Here is a 15834-nt window from a genome sequence, read left to right on the forward strand (position 1 = left end):
ATAATGTATATATAAAATGGTCCCCAATTCCGCATAAAATGTCAGCAGCAATTGCTACTTAAGATGGTTCCCCTTTGTTCATTCTTCATGACATCAGGGTATTAAAAAGGTGTTAAAAGGGTCAATCTTGAATTCAAAGTAGTTACAATCTCAGGAGAAAGACATGTACTTGAAAGTCTATGAAGCTGGGTTTTGAATTCTATGTTTTCATAAAGCATTAGTCTGAAAAATCAAAAGGTTTTACGCACAGGCATTCTCCCAAAAGACAGGGTCCCTGTAAATAAAGAGCCCTTACCGTGCACACGAGTCAGGTGCACGTGCCAGCTCATGCCGGAAGCGCGAAGGGCTTCCAGATAAGCTGTGGCAAAACAAGACTCAAATGAGATAGACACATGGACCAATGTTCACGGAGACAATTCCTAAAGTTCCAAAGTCTTCTCTGAGCTGGTTGGTGGCTGTGGCCAGTTTTCCTTACCTGTGACGAGAGGGTTCTGCCTGAGGTAACTTGGAAGGACGAGCCCAAAGAAGATTGAAAATCCCAGGACAAAGAGGTTCCGGGAAGAATTTAAGTCAATGAACTGCAGGTTGGAGAGCCCAACAGCTGTGATCATTCCTGGAGAGAAAAACATCAGCTGGCGGTCAGCACTAAGCTCAGTACAGATGGGCGATGGAGGGGACACAGACTCCCCACCCTGCCCCTCCTCTGTCCCGCCAGAAACAAGTTGGGAGACAGAACAGTGACAGGACAGGGTCGGAATGTGACCACCTGGGTCTCTGAACCAAATGACTCCTGGCCTAAGCACCATCTGGGCTTACACAGGGACACAAACATCACATTCACTTTCTTTAGACCAAGCAGAAAACTAAGGACATTGGCTGCCCTTTAAAACCTGCCTCTACGCAGACATCCTGATTAAACTGGAAAACCCACCCGAAGATCTGGGCCCTGATCACAACCGAATGGCTCAGAGTTCATGTCAGTTGTAAATGCCATTCAGAGAAGATATCTGAGTTAAAGCAATTAGATACACCAATTAAAGATTAAGGTCATCTTATTTTTCCTAGCATAAGTATTCTACACTTGGTTCTACCTTTAACATAAATTCAACTCAGAGACTGATGTTTTTATGTTTTGAAGGGGTATTCCCTGTGTACTTTTAAATGGAAACGTATTAATTATTACCTCCCATCTTACTGAAGGGATTCCTGAGCAAATGTGAAAGGGAGGAGAGGAGACAAGCTCTCAAGGAAACGGGATTTTACCGAAGAGAGTACAGAAGAGGGCGCCAAGCACCGGATCCGGGAGGGAGGCGAAGAGGGCACTGAACTTCCCGATCATGCCTAGAGCCAGCATGAGGGCCGCACCGTATTGAATCACCCGCCGACTGCCGACCTGAGGAACACACCAGAAGGCATTCACCGCCAGTTCTGCACAAATTTCCACGCAGGCTCCTCGGGGGCAAAAGTGACAGAAGCCCCAAACTACAAAACTTTCGGTTAAGAGAGATGTCTCATTTTACAATGAGGATGGCTCTCGGGGCACAATTCCTCTAAAGACACCCAGAGTAAAGAGATTACCACCAACTCCCCTCTTCCTCTTCCTCCTTCCCTTCCCTTCCCTCCCCTCCCCTCCCCTGGAAGAAGGCGGCACCAGGGCCCAGCCTTTGCTCCCTCTTCCCTGGGTGATGTCACTTCAGTGTAGACCTGCTCCTGCTCTCAGGTCTGGGCTTTCAAATACCATTACAGTCAAGGGCCAGGGTGACCTTCTAACGTCAAATGCAAAAACTAGGCTTATTCTGCTTTTCTCTTCCAGGTTCTTGGAATTACCCTTTATCAAGTTACCCCACCCCAAAGCAATTCACTTTGCCTCCATCTTCCCCACACCTTGAATCAGACAAGAGTCCCAAATATTTCTGGAACCTCCTCCCCTCCTCCTCTCCTTCCCCGTGAGAGGTGACACAGCCTAGAGGCCAAGGAGTGTGGATTCTCAGCCCCTCGCCTGGTCTGTACCCCCACTTCACTCCAACCGGGGAACCAGGGCAAGCCACTTGGCTTCTTTGGGTGGCAGGATCCTCGTTTTAGAATGACACACCACGAGCTTTTAAGGGTTAAATGAGACAAGGTGTAAAACAGTTTGAACAGTGCCTGACCAGCATGAGGCTACAGGACAGCCTCCCACTTGGGCTTGCGGCCTCAGCCTTTCCTCTACCTATCTGTCCTGTCCGCTGTGCAGAATGACCTTTCTCACACAGTGATTCGCGAGGTCAGCGCCTCCCCCCTTTAATCCTCTGGTGCTGGGGAAATAAAACCCCTTTCTCAGGCATCCCCAGGCCTGTCTACCTGGACACTCTTTCCCACATCCCCCTTCTGGCCGGTTCTAGACACATCCTTCAAAACACTACCAAATGCCACCTCCTCTTAAAAGCCTTCCTTGATTCCAAACGTCTGCCCCCCAACACTGGGTCTTTGCAGAACCATTATAATATTTCCCACATGGTCTCCTCTCTATCTGTTCAACCTGATCTCTGCCTTCTAGAAACTTCTACCTGGGCAGAAGTGGGATGTGGAGCCAGCACCAGGCTCCAGAATCCTGCACTGTGTGCTGCCTTTCCCAGGAAAATACCTTGAGGACATAAATTGATAAAAGAGGTTCCAGGAGGATGACTTACAGTGAGGAGATGGCTGCTAAACTAAAATGAAATGGAATTTCAGATTTAGTCCCTCAGTTGCACCAGCCACTATTTCAAGTGCTCAACGGGAACGTGCAGCTGGCAGATCCCACACAGAATGGCACAGGTGTGCATAGAACGTCCCACACCGCACAATGCTCTGCTGGGTGGTGCTGGTCTGGAGCTTCCAATAGGGCCCAAAAGTCAGGTGGTTAAGAATCAGAGTAGAATCTTACTGAGCCAACAAAGGGATGGCTGTCTGTCTGGCTATAAGCAGGCACAGCGGACCCTGGAGCCCAGGTTCTGTCGTCAGAATCTACCGCTCCCCCCACACGTCATCAGGGCAGGGAGGCAGTGAAAAAGGGTACGCCAACTGGAGAATTGAGCAAAAATGACTTCTGTTTGACTGCATTACATGATAGGGGAGCCTGCTGTTTTTCAGCAAACGTTTTTAGGAATCTACTATGTGACCAGCACTTGTTAGACTGGAGGGGGAGGGGAATACAAAGACGAGCAAGCCACAAACTTATGATCAAATAATTGTACGGCTGCAATGGTTATGCTGTGTGGGCACCCGGCAGGGAGGAAGAGCTCTGAAGAGCTAGGGAGGGATGAGTAAGAGTTCCCTGGAGGAAGAGCATCCAGGTACAGGGAGCCACCTGTGCTGAGGGGATCAGATGTGCAAGGGGGAGGGCAAGGCCGGCTTTGCTTGAAACAATAAATGCTTCAAACAATAAATCCTATATGAAGACTGTACATGGAAGGCTGATCTGCCTTAGATACTCAAAAACAAGCAAACAAACAAACAGGCAGCAACTAAGCCATTCTCCTGTTCAATGACTATTAACTGATGCCTATTACACACTTCTGTTTGAAACACCAGAAACACAGCCCTAATCCCTGTCCTCCCGGTGCGGTGTACATGGAGCCTTTTGCCTCTCCTTCCCTGCTGCTGGCTCCCTGGAATCTCTTCCCTGCCTCAGTTCTGACTTCTTTCTTGAACTCTGTGCCTCTAGGGCCATCAAAATATTGACACCGCATTTCTGGCTTTCCAGTCTTCGACAGTGTGGAATGCAGCACAGGAGAAATGACCTTCCTCTGGACACCTCCAAAGAGACTTCACTGTCAGGAGAGGTGGTATTTATTCTGTCCCTAGAAACAAACTTAGGGCTAAATATCAAGGACGCTAGCTGGTGCTTACTGTGTATCTACACTGTGCCAGACTGCGCTAAGTGCATTACATCAATTTATTAATTGCAACGCCTGGCTTTGTAGACAAGGGCATGGAGACTCAGGGAGGTGATGTAACCTGTCCACCGTCACACTGCGAGAAGTGATGGGACCAGGGCTGGAATCCAAAACAGTCACCTCCCCACCCCGATACGCCATCCCTCTTTGTGGGACAGACACTGGAACACACTGAGCAGAGAAGTACGTGGAATCCAACCCAAGGGCTTCTGAACACAACAGGGTAGCTGGCATCCTCAACTCCTAATCAAATAGGTTAGAACTGCCATGTACAGGGACCATCATAACTGGATAAAGGATAACAAATGTCAGAGCTGCCAGGAAATGGAGACAGATCCTTTGGAAGAACCAGAGTTCACCCTCTTTCTGCAGGCCACGGTAGTCTCACACAATGGCCCACACCACTGCTGTCCTTTAGAACTTTCCACAAGGATGGAAATGTCCTGTATCGGTGCTGCCCACTGACAGCCACTGGACACACGTGACTGCTGAGCCCCTGAAATGTGGCTAGTGCAACTGAGGAACTGAATTTCTTATTTCAACTAACTTAAAAGAGCCACATGTAGCTACTATTAAACTGGACAGCACAGATCTTGATCTAGAATTGTAGGATTTCAGAGCTGCGAGTTCTCAGAAAAGGGACTTGTCCCAAGACCTTCAGCTGGATGAGAACACAGCCTCCAGCTCGTGCCTTTCTCCTGGAACAGGGACCTTCCATCAGCTGTATGGCTGGGGCCAAAAAGAAATATCTGCTCCAAGTCCCATTTCCCACCCCAATGCAGCTGTGCAGACAGCTCAATTATCCCTCTAGTGAAGTCAGCAATGAAAACCAATTCCAGGCCCCTGAACGGATGCCGCCCTTGCCCGGGGATAGTAATCCAACGGGATTCAGAAAGATCAATTAGCTCATTAAAAAGTGCTGGCAGGTTGCCTTTTCAGAATAAGCTGGCACCATTCAAACTGTAATAAAGAAATTACTCCCCAAACCACCTCAGTCGCATTTCAGAAGGAAGCCTCAATGAGCACCACCACCTACTCCCTACAGTGACCCGGGTTAAGTTTTGTGAGGCTCGTTCTAAAGGGGTGCAGAAAGGGAGCTGGCTTGTTAAACCGCTTTGCCCTAGGAGTCCCTCCATCTGTAACAATTTTACTACTATGATATTTCAGATTAGTTACAGGTCTACGGGGCCACGGCAGCAAACTGGTTACAGGGCCCTTACCTCTGTGTGGTCAGCACCTGCTTCTACCATGGGCAGTGACAGGACCCAGCACAGCCTGTGAGGAGTAGCAGGCAGGGCTGTGTGCAGCCCCGAGCCCAAGCTCTGTGATGGTCCCGCCCACTTACAGGAAAATGAACAGGTCAGGTGTGCACTGTGTGCTCCCGCTCACCTGGATTTGTAGTCAAGATTAACCAAACTTAGTGTCTGGTTTCTTTTTATCTGGTTATAGAATCCTCCAGGGGGTGGGGGATGGGTTTCTAATTTTACAGAGGTCAGATAGCTCTAGAAGGCTGCAGCTCACCCCTAAATTCTCAGGATAGAGGGCTCAGGTGAGGGGGACCTGTGGCCCACACAGGCCATCCCAGACGGTGAGCAGGTCCTAACTGTCTCTAGCTGCCCAGAGTACAGCAGCCAGGGCGCAGGCCCATTCCAGCCTGGCAGACGACGCACTCTGGCCCAGGGCAGCTGGGATGCAGAACTTAGCAATAAATTTGGAAGGCCTAGGAGCAGGCTCCTTACAGAAGCCGGATTGTGGGGTGGGGCAGCCCCTGGTCACGTGTCTATTTGGAGGGGTGAGTCGGACTCCGGACCCAGGCCCTGCTCAGCATGAAGACTTGCTGTAGCTTGTCAAATCCACTAACTCCGCATCAGATTTCATCTGAAAGAGAAAGACTCTGGTGCTGTGGTTTGAAAATCACATTAATTCTTTACTGTAAGGCTGATTTTTTTCCTCTAAGGACTGGTATCATCTCACATTTAGAACTAGTGCTGTCTCCTATTTCCACCTCCTCCCCTGACCCCAAAGTCCACTCTCTTCATAACAGGGCAAGTGAGCCTTAAAAAATACCCTGACAGAGCCAAGCCCAGGGCACCCCCTTCTCCTGTCTCTGGCAGCTTACGGGGCTTGTGTGACTTCGTCCTGTTACCTGGAGGGTGTCAACTGCTCTCACCACCCCGTACTCTGCTCCTGCCCCACTGGCCTCCTTGCTGATCAGCAGCATGAGGGCCTACTCTCACGATAGGGCTTCACCCTGGCCGCGTCCCTGGCCTGAACGTCCATCTCCATCACTCCCTCCACTGCCCTGTTCAGGTGCTTGCTCAGGGTCATCTCAGGTGAGGCTGAGCCTGACTTACTCCCCTTCACTGCCGATACCCCCATCCTGCCCCAGGTTTTTCTCATACTAACTATACTTACTGTTTATTGTTGATCTTCCCCTCTCTAGAATGTAAACTCTGACAACGGGATTTTTTTTCATTCACTGACGCATTCCAAGTGTCTAGAACAATAGCCTGGCACAGGGTTGGGACTTAGTATTTGTAGAATGCACAAGGGAATGGTAACACTGAGTGCCTGGCTACCGGGGCAGCCAAGGGAGGGAGACCTCCATCAGCATTCCAGAAACCTATCAATGAGAAAAAGATTGGGGAGCAGGGTGGGGAGATGATCTCAGAATCAGAAGCCTTCCTTTTGGAATTCATAGTGGTTAGACCAAATGATGAAATGGATCAACACCAGAGGCCCAACCATTTAATTAGAAAAGTATCTGTACCTTAGTAATTCCCAAAACTCCAATGTTGGGACTGGACGAAGTAGAGCCATTCCCAGTACCAAATATGCCATCGAGAACACAGGAGAGACCCTCCACGAAAATCCCCCTAAAACATAAAGGAATGGGGGAAAGAGAAACATTCATTCAATGCGGGAAACACTCTGAAATACTCTCCAAGTGGCTATAACCCAAAGGCGGTGTGCACAGGTGGGAAGCCTCCGCACTCCTGGGAAGGGTCAGAAGGGCAGAGTCTCAGGCCCGCCTCCCAGACCTGCTCAAGTAGAACCTGCATTTTAACAGGACCCCCCATGCTCACTCAACTGTAAGAAGCACTTCTGTGAGCCACACATTAGACACAGGTGTTTAAAAATCATTCCAAATGAAAGGCTTTTAGCCAGAAAACAGAGCCATTTGTTGGGATCTGAGACAAGTATGGGCTGTCCACTGATTTGATTCCTTTACTATTAATACATAGTTTCATCAGGAAGGAAATGCTCTGTAATTTTGTCACACTGGAACTTTTTAAAGAATCAATATAAGTAGCTCAATCATATGCAACACCCGTGGGAGAAAGCTATAAGAACCAAGACTATGAATGCTAACAGAACCAAAGCAAAACATGCTGACACCAGACCAATGGATCTCATCACACATAATCCCTTCTGGAAGGGCAACAGCTAGTTGGGCAAGGGGGTCTTCTGTGCTCTTTTCTGCAACCCCACAGGGTCCAATTCGCTCCTAGCTTCCAGAACGTGAAGACCAGGTATGCTGAGAGGATAAACCCCCCTGCCCATAAGTCTCTAGGTACTGCAGATTTCACCTATTCCTGCTCTTCTGGTCTCTCTAGGAATTTTAATTGTGAACAGACGACACAGCATTTACCCTTAAGAACAGTAAGGAAAACAAGAAATCAAAAAGGACATATAACCCTGACCCCAAATCAAGCAAAGAACAATGGCAGCGTCTCGCCTCTGTTCTGGTGAGTTTAGGGTCTGGCACGGTCTCAGAAAGAGCATCTTACATGACCATCACTGAGGAAGGAAGGGTGGGGACTGCGCTCCATGCTACAGATGAGGAAAAGGAGAGCAAAATGGGGGCAGGGACTTGTCCAAAGACAAACAACCAACAAAGAGCCCTGATGCTCAGCTGCTTCCACGCTAAAAGTCTTGGAAAGTCTTCTCCATGATTAACCAAAGAGCCAAGTAAAGAGGCACGGGGCCCAAGGAAGAACTCAAGTTTCTCAGGAACGAACCTGTTTATCGCATGGATGGGAGGTGGCGGGGCACAGGACAGCCTTGCACAGGCGTAATAGTCCCCAATAGACTCGATAATACTGGCAACGACGGCGCTGAGCATGCCGATGACACCAGCCGCGGAGACGGTGGGCAGTCCCCACTGAACTGCGGAAGGAAAACGGAGCAGGCAAAAGTGATCAGGACATCAGAGGACTCTACAATACACACTCAGGTTTTGAGGCTCATGGAAAAAGATGTGTTTATTTTTAAATGTTATTCATCAATGCACTACATGCCTGGAGACAGTTCCTGAGTTGGATGAAGAGGACCATAGCCAGGATTGGTCTGCTCTGCATCTTTATTAAAAGTAAAGCGTTTGGCTACAAGAAAGAAGAGGGAAGTGCTTCTCTTCCTGCTTAAAGCCACACTCTCTGTCTACTAAATTACACAGCCTGTTGGATAGGAATTCCCGACAGGATAGGAAATTTGTATGAAGAGGATTTTTAACCGTACTGTGCAAAGCAAGACATAAGATAATGGTGATCTTGCCCAGGAGGTGACATTAAATGAAAAAGCAGTGAAAGGTCACCAGTTAAATTTAAATCCCAGCAGTAAAGCATGGCACAAGATGCAGTCAGCCCTCCAATGTAAGATCAGCACTTTTTAAAGTAAACCGTGTTATAGAAAATTAAATAGTTTCCTTTAAGAAAGCAAAGATTAAGTCCCCGGGTGACTTTATTTTGAGTATCTGGATTTAGTTAATTCTACATTAGTTTTTTTTTATGTTATTTGGATACTGAAAGGCATGGATCTTGGGGTGCCTGGTGGCTCAGTCGATTAAGTGTCTCTTGATTTCAGCTCAGGTCAAGATCTCACGGTTTTGTGAGTATGAGCCCCATGTCTGGCTCTGGGCTGACAGCAGAAAGAAAAGAAAGAAAGGAAAGAAAGGAAAGAAAGGAAAGAAAAGAAAGGAAAGAAAGGAAAGAAAGGAAAGGAAGGAAGGAAGGAAGGAAGAAAGAAAACAAACCATGGGTCTTATTTAATAAAAATATCATGAGAAACTTTTACTTTTAAAAAGAAGAGACTTTGATAATGTGCTTTCTTTCTCTGAACCATTATAGTGCAGTCACTAAGTAGGAAAGCACAGTAACAAAGAAAGATGCGTTAAATGGTCTTGTTCAAGACCAACAGTAGTTGGGGGGTCTGGACACTGCAAGACCTAAAACTGTAAAACAGACTTCAAACACAGGTGACCCACACTGGTCACAAGGACAGGTTAGGAAGATGCTGGGCTCTTGTCCAGAGGCTCTGGGGAGGGTGTGCAGGAATGGGCTGGTGCTCTGCAGAATGGAGTGCAGCGTGGGGAAGGCGGGCCTGGGAGAGGCTGGACGAGCAACACCGCAGGGCCTGGGTTTTGTAACAGGAGTGACCGCAGGTTTGGGAGGATAAAGAAGACACGTGAAGTAAGGTGTGCAGAGTATGTCTGGAGTGTATAAGGGTGGAACTGCTCCCGCCTGGGAGCAGACAGGGGCATGCTTGGTCAACACGCATCTCCAGGTAGGTTTGGAGCAGATGCCTCTATCCAGCAACATTTTGTATTTTCTAAATAATCTTATAGTTACCATGTTACTGACACAGCATTGTGGTTTTTAGTGTCCTGATTTGGGGGGAAGGGATCCTTATTTTGCCATTTACTATTTCTTCAGAAATTGCCTTTTATTTTTAGTCTCATTACTATTTTCTTACTTTTTTCCCTTTTGCCTGCAGTCCTTCGATTTTTAAAATCTTTATTCCATCTACTTCAACGTTTTAAATTTGCAATCTTCTAAATTTTTGACCCTTTTTCCATATAAATATATATATAAATACGTGTGTGTGTGTGTGTGTGTGTAAATGCACTAGTCCAGGGCACCTGGGTGGCTCAGTTGGTTAAGCATCTGACTGGCTCAGGTCATGATGTCACCGTTGGTGAGTTAAAGCCCCGTGTCAGGCTCTGTGCTGACACCTCGGAGCCTGCTTTGGATTCTCTCTCTCTCTCTCTCTCTCTCTCTCTCTCTGCCCTCTCCTGCTCATGCTCTCTCTCTCTCTCTCTCTCTCAAAAATAAACATAAAAAAATAAAAATAAATGCACTAGTCCACTTATTTGTTTTTTTCCCCCAAAAATGCAGTAATGTAAATGTATTTTCTCTTATGACTTTAATAACATTTTTTTCTCTAGCTTACTTTTTTGTAAGAATATATAAAAACATGTAACATACAAAATATGTGCTAACTGTTTATGTTATTAGTAAGGCTTCCCGTCACAGTAGGCTCTTAGTAGTTAAGTTTTGGGGAAAGAAGTTGTATGTGATTTTCCGACTGTGGGGGTGGGGTGCCCCAACCTCCCCACACCCCCACCTGTTGTTCAAGAGTCAACCATGTGCGTGCCTGCGCGGGAAGCAGGTCTGTGTATGCATGTTGCTGTTTTCCAGCTTTCAGTCTTAACTGTCGTCTCATGTCTCCTTTCAACTACAACACCTAACAACACCCATGTGGTTACTTTACAGCAGAGTTTCTCCACCGCAGCACTGTTGACATTTTGGGCCCCAAATCGCATTTTACCAACCAATTCAGGTAACTGTTATCAAACTAGAGACTCAGGACCACCGCTCTAGATACCTGAAAACCTGCCTCCAGGTTAAGCCAAACTGTCAGAGTGCGGCTCTCTGGGGGTGGCTTTTTACCCGGGGAGCGGCGGCAGCAGAGCCGCTCTGCCCCGAAGCGCTGCCGCCAAGAGGCCCTGCCGCATCACCGCACCAGGGGCCCCACCGCCCTCCCCACACAGGGGCCTGGGGAAAGCGCTTCGGACTCTCAGCACATGCACAGCTGCTGCTCCCCAACGGCCCGCCCGGCTGTCCTAAACTGTGCTCATCCAGCGAACGGCCTGAACAGCAGAGAAGCCCGGCCAGCGTGTGCTGTGGCGCTTCCTCCTGACCCCCTCGCTCTCCGTACCTCCTCCTCCTCCCTGCACACGCCAGGCCCCCTCCTGGCTGCCTTACCGACTTCATCTCATTTTATCTCAAATTATATGTTTACAAACCACGCATTTATTCTTTTTTTGGGGGGGGGTGGGCCAGGTATACAGAAATACATATGATCTGGTGAGGAAGTTATTTTATTTTAAATGTTTTTTACTTTTGAGAAAGAGAGCAAGCCGGAGAGGGGTAGAGGGAGGGAGGGAGGGAGGATCTCACGCAGGCTCCACACTGTCAGCACAGAGCCCAACTCAGGTCTCTGAACTCAAAAACTATGAGATCATGACCTGAGCTGAAATCAAGAGTCAGCTGCTTAGCCACCTGAGCCACTCAGGCACCCCCAGATGGTAATTTTAGAAAGAGTAAATTTTGTCAAGTATAAATTTTGTCAACCATACAAGGAACAACTACCAAAATCACTTCCATTTAACATGCTTGGAACAGTTTTCTTTCACCCAACCTTAATATTCTCGGCTTTTCCTGCTTTTTCTCCATATCATCATAAGATGTGAAGATGTGACTGCTAAACCGGGGAGTAAATCAGCACAACCCCACCTAGGTCAGGTTTGGGTTCTAATTAAAATGTCCAAATGCCAGGAACAGAGTCTTTACCATGGAACAACCAAGCGTTAATAACCACTGGACTCACACAAGTCATTTTGGGGACTGGGGCCTAGAAAGTATTATGTGTGCATCCAAGGGACACCTCAGCTTGGGACTGAACCCCCGCCACACCACCTTGCCAAGAGTTACCCAACACTTAAATTATAACTTAAGACCCATCTTCCACCCACTGGTGAATATCAGTTTACTTCTGACAGCTGTGACCAAATAAAAAACAAAGATTATAGCTACCCATTAAAAGATTACACAAATCCCATCATGCTCGAGCAGTCGGCTTGCTAATCTTCAGGCCCCTTCTGCTCAGTTTTGGCGGCTTAGTTACTATGCAGCTTGATACTTGCCTTCTTCAAACCTGGCAAGAGACCCCTTGTCCAGGATTACATCCCAGTGGAACCAAAAGGACTAGATAATCTGAGAAGGGAGCTGGTTAGTCTCTGTGTGCTAACCACAGCCTCTGGGGACAGTGCCTCCCACCTTTCACTGTCAAAGCCTCCTACCAGTAAGCCCTTCATGGGACATCCTAGAACAAAGAAGGCTTTTCAAACTGCAGAGCCTTCTGCCATCTCCCAGCTCCTCTAAGTGGGACTCTCGTGAGCTCCTGACCTGCTCTCCCCCTGGCACCAGAATACTTACACGGGTACGGGACCTTAAACCACGGGGCTACCAGAAGCACGCCCTGCCTGGCATCCGTTCGAGCGTAGAAGCCATACTTTGTGCTGTCAGGAGGGAAGACATCTGTCACTGTGAAGATGAAGCACAGCAGCCAGGACACGAGGATGGCCAGGATGATCTAAAGTGGTCCAAGGGAAAAGTTCCATGAGGCCAAGAGAGGTGGTGGATGCTGGCAAAACACACACCTTCCTAGAGGCTATCAGACCCCACAGCTTCCACCATCGTCCATACTTGGCAGAAAAAACACGTCACAGATCTGCTGGAAGCCTATTACTTGAGTGGAATCTCATTCAGAGAGAGCACTTTTATGTAGGAAAGAGTTATTTTAACCCCAAGTCTGGCTAGAAAATAAGAGTAATGGACAATGTGCTTGAAGAAGCCACGGGAACACAGATCGCCCTCCGTCTCAAGAACTGTGTCCTCCTGCACATGCCTGAAAGGACTGCAGATTCAGAACCTTCTACTGCTGTTAAACTCAAGTCCATGCCGATTTGGTGGTCCTTAGTACCCTGATGTCGCCACCCATAGTTCCCCCAGAAAGACCAGCTTAAAACTTCCTTTCACGTAAACAAAGGCAATATTGTCAAGGGAAAAAAAGAAAGCGACTACTCACAGGGAACATTTTGAAAAGCTGTAACTTGTATGCAGTCCATCCTTTCTTGGATTTGTAAATTGGGAGAGGAAACTTCACGTTCCTGGCATACTGCGAAAACAGTAATACTAGGAAAATTGTCCTGACGAGAGAGAGAGAGAGAGAGAGAGAGAGAGAGAGAGAGAGAGAGAGAGAGAAAATAAATTAGGTTAAAGGCTGTATGTCTGTGTTTTAAAATAATGCTCAGAGCTGCAAGGGCAAAACTAACCCTGTGTGTTGAGTTGATTTCTCTACAAAGCTGCTAGTCCTCTTAACTGTTCTTTGGAAAATCATAGCTTTTGGAAATGCGATTTTTGAAAAAATATTAGTTCTTAGCATTTCTTGATACTAAATAAAATTGCCATATAAATACTTGGGCTAACTTTTCCTTGGAGAACAAGAAAACCCAAAGAATGCGCACACTCCCGCCAAATGCTCACACCGCGTAAGGGAAAAAAGATACCATCTGCAACACAACGTACACTAAAATCACAACTAAGAACTGAAAAAACAAGCAAGTGCTGCACATGCACATACCCACACGCAGGCGTGCACACAGGTAAGGAGGACAGGGTCCAAGATGCTCACAGGGACTGACCACAGGTGGCAATATGTTTTGAGACCTTTTTTCTACTTTTCTGTATTGATTCACGTGTCAAGAGCATAAACTGCTTTTAAAAAGCAAAAACTCCAATATTTAAGAAGGCTACATACAGATTTCAATATTAATAACAATGCTCCCAAGAGGTCTGTGTCAGGCGTTACGTGAAGGTCATCCTGCCCATCATCTCAGCCTTCTGCAGCGGTGGCTTCGAGGACAGTCCACTTCCCAGACAGAGCCAGCAGTCCAAGATCATGCAGCCAGAGTTTGCAGGGTGGGAGGAGGCGGGGCAGGAGGTCTAGCTCTACAGCCTGGGCTCTGAACTGCTTTGTCGCAATACTTTGCCATAAGGGCAGGGATGCTGGGGTGTGCTCAGAAGTCTCTCTACCTTAAGCCCCACACTCCTGACCGAGCTGCAGTGAGGACCACAGGAGGCAGCACCATCAGCTGACTCCCCTGCAGCAGGACCCAACACGTCCTCATCCGTCTGCTACAAACGTGGCAGGTGTGGGATGGCTTCCCACCGCTGACACAATGAAGGAGCGTACAACAATGGGTTTCGTCACCCACAGGGACGCACTCTTTCACTTATAACCCGAGGGAGAGTTGGCACAAGAGTGGGTTCTCAGTCAAAGCTCAGCTTAATTGTTCCTGGGCACAGCTCCAATTGTGGAGATGGAATCATCAGCTCTGCTGACAGCCGGTCAAGTGCAGCTTCACGGTCATGTTCCTAACGAGGCGCATGGTCTGCAGCCAGCTGGAGAACAGGCCTGTGCCACACCCCTACCTCTCCCACTTACCCAGGTGCTTGCTCACCAGGACATGGGGGTCTCAGCCCAAACAAAGTCACCGAGCCGGTACCAGTCCAAGGTTGGAAATATACACAGTGCCCAAGTTATTCCAATTCTCTGGGGCAGAGGGGACGGTGAAGTTTAACAACAACAAAAAATGATATGGTAATGAGGAGTACTGAAACTGGCTTACTCTAAACTTAGATCAACATAAAATTTTTCACATTCAAAAGAATGCTGACTTATTTCGAAGTGAACACTATGAGATTCCAAAAAGCCCCAAGTCTATTATCATCATTATTTCAGGCAATACCCCGCTTGGCTGTTATCATCTGCACGCAGTGTTCACTTTTTAAAGCATGCTTACGAGGGGACAGAGGACCCCTGGCGAATTCCAGGAAGGACGCCCATCTCAGGCCAAATCTGGCAGGGCACATGGAAGTTAAGTGGACCAAGCAGATGAACACTCCACTTTTTGTTGACTCTGTAAAACCCACACCCTTCTAATTTACGTTTATCCTCAAATACGCCTGTGGGGCAGACAGGGCAGGCAGTCCCACCCACAGCAGTAAGGCAGCAGCAGAGGCTCAGAGGTGGGAGACGTGCCCAAGCTCACGTATCTTGGCGAAGCAGAGAAGGGGAAAAGATGAGCCACAGGTCTTCAGGCCAGGGTTCTATCCACCCACTGGCTTGCTGACCTTTCTTTTTACCTTACAAACATTATGCAAGGAAAGTTATAAAAGGCAGATAAGCAAAAAGGCAAAATCCTGAAGATCACTGTTCATCCCACCCCAGGTAACAACTATGTAACATTCTGGTCTAGATTCTAAACAGCTTCCATTCCCTGGATATTTACAGGGCATCACTGGGTCCAGGGCACTGGGGTTAGAGAGAGACACAAGACTGCCTGCCCTTGGAGCACAAATAGGTCATCATCTGACCTGAACTAGAATCATACTTCACAATGTACTTTCCAACTAACTCGTAGCCCCTACAAATGCCACGACCTCAACAGGAAGGAAATCGGCAACAGCACCTTAGCGGCTACTTATTATTCCATCTTATGGACACACATCTTGGTAAATAATTTCCATATGGTATGATGTTGGGAGCAACAGAAACAACCATGATAGATCACCCCTCCCTGGCACCTGTCTGCACATCTCCTTAGGGCAAGTTCCTAGGACTAAAACGGAGCTGTCAAATAGTAAGTATCTTATTAAAAAGTTTCTTTAAAAAAAAATAATAAAGTTTATTTGAGAGACACAGAGACAGCGTGTGCGCGCGCGAGAGTGAGCGAGCGTGCGAGCAAGGGAGAGTGGCGTGGAACCTGACGCGGGGCTTGAACTCACGAACTGTGAGATCATGACCCCAGCTGCAATCAAGAGTCAGACGCTTAACTGCCTGAGCCACACAAGAGCCCCTAAAAAGCTTCTGATGCAAACTGCCAAATACATAAAAGTTAGCAGAATTTATAATCCCACCCAGAGACCAAAAATGCCTATTTGCTACTCACTGAAATACAAGATCTTATACTTTTTATTTAAATTTTTTAAAAAAATATTTAGAGAAACACAGC

The 15834-nt window shown here is 47.5% G+C and overlaps 1 protein-coding gene across 7 annotated transcripts in view; it reads right to left on the minus strand.

Moving 5' to 3' along the window:
* Positions 1 to 15834, minus strand: part of SLC23A2 (solute carrier family 23 member 2) — a 133121-nt gene that overhangs the window by 8796 nt on the left and 108491 nt on the right. For all 7 annotated transcript variants that reach the window (XM_042931559.1, XM_042931561.1, XM_042931556.1 and 4 more), the window contains 6 exons: positions 12846 to 12966; positions 12194 to 12350; positions 7940 to 8087; positions 6688 to 6793; positions 1264 to 1393; positions 476 to 613 (listed from right to left, as the gene is read on the minus strand). In XM_042931559.1, coding sequence (XP_042787493.1) covers positions 476 to 613; positions 1264 to 1393; positions 6688 to 6793; positions 7940 to 8087; positions 12194 to 12350; positions 12846 to 12966 — 800 coding nt within the window. The remainder of the gene's footprint in view (positions 1 to 475; positions 614 to 1263; positions 1394 to 6687; positions 6794 to 7939; positions 8088 to 12193; positions 12351 to 12845; positions 12967 to 15834) is intronic.

This window comes from Panthera leo, chromosome A3 (genome assembly GCF_018350215.1).
Source record: "Panthera leo isolate Ple1 chromosome A3, P.leo_Ple1_pat1.1, whole genome shotgun sequence".
Lineage (NCBI taxonomy): Eukaryota > Metazoa > Chordata > Mammalia > Carnivora > Felidae > Panthera > Panthera leo.